Source organism: Syzygium oleosum, unplaced genomic scaffold, assembly GCF_021117445.2.
Source record: "Syzygium oleosum isolate NSW1041296 unplaced genomic scaffold, Sole_v2.1 Sole_v2.07, whole genome shotgun sequence".
NCBI lineage: Eukaryota > Viridiplantae > Streptophyta > Magnoliopsida > Myrtales > Myrtaceae > Syzygium > Syzygium oleosum.
Genome location: NW_026607491.1, coordinates 6,685,833 through 6,691,832, shown reverse-complemented (window position 1 = coordinate 6,691,832; position 6,000 = coordinate 6,685,833). Strand labels below are relative to the sequence as shown.

The following is a 6,000-nucleotide window of genomic DNA, read 5'->3' as shown; positions in this document are numbered from 1 at the left end:
GGACCACAATTCTCTGGTACTCTCGTACCCTTGTAAGTGAAGCTTAGTGCCGTCGGGGTGAAGAGCGAGTGATGCGGAAGAGATAATACAACTAGTTCGTGAGAGTGGCGTCAAAGTGGTTTGTGCTAGGAATTCTATGTTAGAATGAATATACTCTTAGAAGCTTTGAAAGAGGGGTTAACCTCCTATGCACAAACTTATTGGGAGTTGATGCCACTCTCCGATAAAGCCATAGTAAGGTGAAACTAGTTATTGTACTTAAAGTGTTATGTGTGTTTTGCCCGAGGAACTGAATGTCTGAGCTAAGCTAGCTTGGTGTTCTCGTTATGCTATTCATCGTACTATTCTTATGAACAATTATAGAAGGAAGATTGATATGGTGTTCTCAGTTCGCTAGACACCGTACGGGCTACTTCACGGCTAAGGAACTATCAACCTGTGACACTAGTGTAAAAGATACTAAGCATTCTTATTTGAGACACGCTAGTAAATCCTAAAACTAAGAACAGGACGATCAATGACCTCTTTAAGATGGAGAGAATTAAGTACGAAACTGTGATATTCTCATATCCAAAGGGCGTGGAAACTTCATCCGGGACATAAACACTAGCGAATCATAAACGGACAAAAGAGTGCAATGACATGAACTGTTTGGAAACAACTTGGAGATTCGATGTTCAATTCGTTCTTTCATCAAGACCCCATATTCAAAAAAAATTTATTCTCTTGGGAAAATTGAGATACAAGAAATAAAAAAATAGAAGAGGAAGACGAGGCTGGAGCACGCCTGCACACCAGCAATGGTAGAGAACAAACCACAAGGACTGAACTCGCGCGATTCAAGGCCGCGGACACATGAAATTCAAAAACTTATTATCCCCCCCCTTCCCTTCCTTCCGTGGAGCGTGTCCGTGTCTGTCGTCTTCTGTCCTGTCGCGTTTCGTTTCATCATTTTTTTTTGGTCTTTTGTGCTTTCCGACAGTTTCTGTCGTGGAGTTTTTATTATAAATTTGCCCCTTCCCCGCAGCGTTGCGAAGCCCGATCACAACATACCAGAATTATTTTATAATGTCGTGTTTAAATCAATGGATGTCCTAAACACCATCCCAAATAGCTTAAGAGACCGTTTATAATCACAACGCGAGAGCCCACGTTGTTCAGGGCTTAGAAAGGCCGTAAACGAGCGAGTACTACATAGCCTTGGTGCCTGTACTAGGCTCAATCTGGACCGTCGGATCTGGCGCGACCCATGCAAGGCCCGTGCGGAACCCGTCATCTTCGATGGTCCAGATTCGATGTCGTGCATCCACTACGGTCACTGTCATGGTGACGGCCGAAATCGAAAAACAGGGATCATGCTTGGTTGCGTAAATCCGCACCGATGTTGACAAGATTGGCCACCATCTCAACGTGTACACAGCTGCACTGCCGAGTTCAAAAAAGACATCCACAATAAAATTCATGAAAAGAAGATTAGCATTCCATATCGGAAAGGAGAAGGAAAAGTCTTTCCCTTTTGTTCTTTTTGAATTGATTCTGATGCAGGCGGGGTAGGGACTGTACCCAAAACAGAATCCAAGAAATACCAAGGATCTCACTTTCCCTTTCTGTCCCACTTTCGTTCTCGCAATTTCTCTTCCCTGGGAGAAGCCAACTGTAGGGGACAAGGCACATTTTTTATCGCTTTGCTCACAGATCACAACTAGCATATGAGAATCAACTCGTAAATCTTATTCCTTCTCCTTGTTCATGGTCCCTGCCATTTGGAAAACTACACATCCAAGATTTCGATACATACAACAAGATTGCAGATGCTCCTGTAACCGGGGTTTGTTTTTATATTCCTATGAACAGATGATAGCTTGCATGATGTTGATGAGAACCAAAGATTCTAGACCTAGGGAAAGAAGAATCGAGGCAGCTGATGACTACCTGGACTGGCATCCTAACAAAGGTATAGCATTGGTGGACGCTGCTTTTCGTCTATGACGCATTAAGTAGCTACAAATGGCCCAAATTCTTCCTAAGCAGTATCCATAGCACTAGATTTTTGTGATGAATCTTTTCTTACTTCAAAGATGTGTAAGAAGGCTCTTACAATCTTGCACACCAGCCACTAGAGAATCACCCAAAAGTACCTGAGCTCCCCGAGAGCATATGCTCAACTATCATCACAATTTCGTGAGTCCCAACCTACCAAAAACAAAATAGACTACTGATGTCTCAAAGTACAAATACATATACTGAACTATGCAAAATAAATCACGGGTATAATCACCCTCCTTCTTTTGAAACACCAATAAGTTATGTAGTTGAAGATGATTTGTATCTCTCTCAGAGTGAAGTACATTGCATTTTGACCAACATTTTATTGGCACATGAATTTTTATTTTTTTTGGTCGAAATTGGCACATGAATTAAGTTGTAAGAATTTGGTTTTCCAAGAGATCAGCAGGCAATGTTAAGAATGAAGTCTCCCAACAGATAAATACCTTCGGTGCTTCCTTCTAAAAAGACAATCTTCCATTCAAATGGCAGATCGCTTAGCCCTCAGATTATGCAAGCCTCAAGCTTAGGTCAAATTTTTCCACATGTTTCAATCATAAGTGGCAAATATAGCATACTGATATTCATAATTGGCGTGTGTCACAGATAGCAGGCCAGTAATTTTCTCAGCCACGCGACTACAGCTTTGTCAAGCATACAATCACTACGACAAAAGCTTAGGGCGGTGAATGTGACCATACTAGAGTCACAGTAATTGCACTTCGTAGCATGAAAAATGAAGAACTCTTCAAATTCGAAAAGTTGCAATCATTTGACATACATTCCACTGTCACTCAAAGTCAGAATTATGGTGAAATAACCAATGTTATGAAATTAAGTCCAAGCTGGCATATAATATTTTCTAACATGCGAGTATGCCATAAAATAGTTCCTATACAGGAAGTTAGGAAACCATGATGATTAAAACAATTACTAAACCATAGACAAGCTGGAAGATGGCAAAAGTAAATGCAATGGGGACTCTTGCAATATTGACAACCTGCCATGAACACAGATAGGAAACCAGTGGCTGTTTTTTGCATGGATATACCTAATTCCAGACAAGTATCAAATCCAGGGAACTTCATTGCTTTAGCATATATCATATTGTCATACTACAACAAAGAAAAATGGTTTTCCACCAGAAGTTGCATAAATTCCACTATCACTATTGGATCTGGCGAACCAGCAAGGAGAGCAGCCAGTTTGTTTGATCGACCACGGTCTGATGAGACAAACATCATGCGTGCTTGAAAAGCTTCATGCTGAGCCAATGAAAATATACAGCGACAACGAGGATGGGGAGTGTAAGGGGAACCAAAAAACAATAGTACCTGCCATAGGAAAGGAAACAAATTAGGCGAAGAAAAAAACATTGAGCAACAAGACATAACGAGATCAAGCCAAGAGTCTAGATGATAAATGATAGGAAAGGAAAGAACAAAACTTTGAACGCAACGAAATCTACAAATTCTTCGGGCGTTTGAGGCACCATACAGCAAGAATGCTGATTTTCAGTGAAGATTTGCTTTGGGACCAAGGTATACGAGCTACTCAAACAAAGTAAACAATAGGAAGAAAGAAAACATCCTTCACTCACAAACAAATAGTTATATGAACGACCCAACACATTTTTTTAGAAAAGGTTTAATTCATGATAGGAAGTGAGGTTTGGTGAGTTAATGGAAAGCCTTTTAGATGATACGCAAAGAAAACACCTTATGCAGCAAGCGATAAAATACGCGGCAAAGAGAAGCCAGCGAATGTGCATTAATTATGTCCAGGAAATGCATAATATTAGCATATGTATAACATGTCATGTTTGGCATCCTTACAGCCATTCATCTGGTGATTCATGACAAACATAGCAGAAGAGTGAAAGAGAATGCTCATCCAGAGAAGGCATGATGTCCCAGAGCAGAACATGAAGAAATCTTTGTCACAAATTATGCAATAAAGCTCTAAATCTGTCCAAACATTGGGCATTAATCCATGAGAGATATCAACTTTACTTATTAGGATTCATAATAATGGCAGTCCGCGACTTAGCCAAACACTTGCCCTGGGTGATCATGTGTTGTGCACAGGAAGCATATGCCATAGAGCCAAACAATACAATAGAGCTTCTTACATGACAGTGCCATGAAAAAGTGGCAGAAGGCTAACATAGGAGGGTCTCAAAGTCCACGCTGCACTTAACAACTAAAACAGTTCTCCTCCTTCGAAAAAAAATTTCCACCCTTTGGCAAAGCATTAGATCACCATTAGGCCAATTCAAGTGGATCAGATAGTCGCTCTCATCCACAACCAAAGCAGTAGATCCTTTGTTTTTGCCGTGATTAGCTAAAGAGAACTTCTACCTTATTTGTATGGTGCTTCAGATGATAAGTAACCCAATCCGCTCTTTGATCAGTTAAGAGATTTTTTTCGACCACTGGAATAATCATAAGCTAATACACGCAATTTCTTGTGTTTAATCACGCAGTACTCATGTTTATTCAGAGGTCTCAGGATACTTGTACGGGACGGAGGAGCTTTTCCTTAACCAAAACAAGGATCCCCAGGTGATTCATTTTCATGAAATGAACAAACTTGTAGGGATGACATCCTTCCAAACTCAAATTACATTCGACAAATGACACTCTGATTTCACTCGAACAACTCCACGACCACGACCCATCTTCTCAGTATCGTTAAGTAGTGTTGCGGTACTTCCTGACGTAATTGAAGCAAAAATCACTTCCAAACGCCTCAAAACAACCTCACGAGCCTCTCCTACTCAAACTCGCTAGTCCTAACATTACGGTCGCCGAACAGACGGAGCATTTCGCTATGATTTCCTGCTCCAATCCTTGGCCAGGGAGATAAACTCGAATCGATACGCTCGCCGCACGCACACACGACAATACAAGCCGCGAAAGCAATGCGCCGTCGAGAACTGACCTGTCGTTCTGCACCGCAGAGATGACGGCGTTGTCCGACGGCGGAAGAAGCTTGGACACGACGGCCGCGTACGCAAAGGCGACGAAGCAAACGCAACCGACCGCGACGAACAACGATCCCCACAGCGTCCTCGCTCTGGAATCACTCGATCGAGACGAAGCCGAAGCCGAAGTAGAAGAGCTCATCGCGACGAACGATTCATTCGCCAATCAATCGACGGGGGATCGCGGCCAAAGAGAGACGAGAGCAGATGGGGTAGAGATTGGCCGTGCAGTTCGCAAGCCGGAATGCGAAGACACGTACATGGCGGGCTCGAGACTCGAGAGCCTTCGCCGGTTCTTCACCGCGTGGAATCTGCTGGTGCGTCGCCCATGAGGGAAGAAGAAGCTGTGAAGGCGAAGAAGATGAAGAAGAAGAAGAAGAAGAAGATCACGGGAAAAATTAAATAAATAAATAAATGGACGTAAAAGGAAAAAGGAAACAAAGGCCGAAGACTAAATTGAACCGGGCCTGAGCCCGGTTTGGGCCTAGGGCCCGTTTACGGGCTGGTGTGGAGGTCCGGTGGGACCGTTCCATTGTTTAGGTTTTAGCTCGTCGTTTCATTTTTTTTTTGTTTTGTTTTTTGGGGGGTTTTCTTCACCAAAATTCTCCTTAATAATTTCTATGCATGCTCAAGCTGCACATGTTGTAAGGTACCGCTTTCCCCGCAACAATTATGTGAAAGCGAGTGTTGTGGCATCGAAGTTTAGCGAGCACTTCGACGGTTGTGGCTCTTCATAGTTACGGCAACTTACAAGAATTTTTAAATAACCGGTTTCATTTGGTTTGAAATGTTACGAATTTAAAACGTGCATTATCAAGTCACGCGAATTACAACCCACGGCACAACTATAGCATAACACACTTATAGTTCAACCGTGAGACGAAACTCTGAGTAAATTGGCAACAACGCATAACACACTTCTTGTTTGATATGAGAGTTTAGGTCAAGGATCGAGTGGTATGAATAGA

At 42.3% G+C, this 6,000-nt stretch overlaps 1 protein-coding gene across 1 annotated transcript; it reads right to left on the bottom strand.

The window, feature by feature from the left end:
• Nucleotides 1-3,112: 3,112 nt before the first annotated feature.
• On the bottom strand, nt 3,113-5,407 carry LOC115674106 (uncharacterized). Its single transcript, XM_056312862.1, has 2 exons — nt 4,990-5,407; nt 3,113-3,380 (listed from the first exon to the last, which is right to left on the bottom strand). The coding sequence occupies exons 1-2, from the start codon at nt 5,172-5,174 to the stop codon at nt 3,287-3,289; spliced, it is 279 nt and encodes a 92-aa protein (XP_056168837.1). The 5' UTR covers nt 5,175-5,407; the 3' UTR covers nt 3,113-3,286.
• Between the last annotated feature and the right edge of the window lie 593 nt (nt 5,408-6,000).

Bases quoted from the DNA above. Each gene is read 5' to 3' on its own strand.
- LOC115674106 (XM_056312862.1), bottom strand. From the start codon at position 5,174: ATGAGCTCTTCTACTTCGGCTTCGGCTTCGTCTCGATCGAGTGATTCC. The intron at 3,381-4,989 runs GTCAGTTCTCGA...TTCCTATGGCAG, and splicing joins TCTGCGGTGCAGAACGACAG to GTACTATTGTTTTTTGGTTC.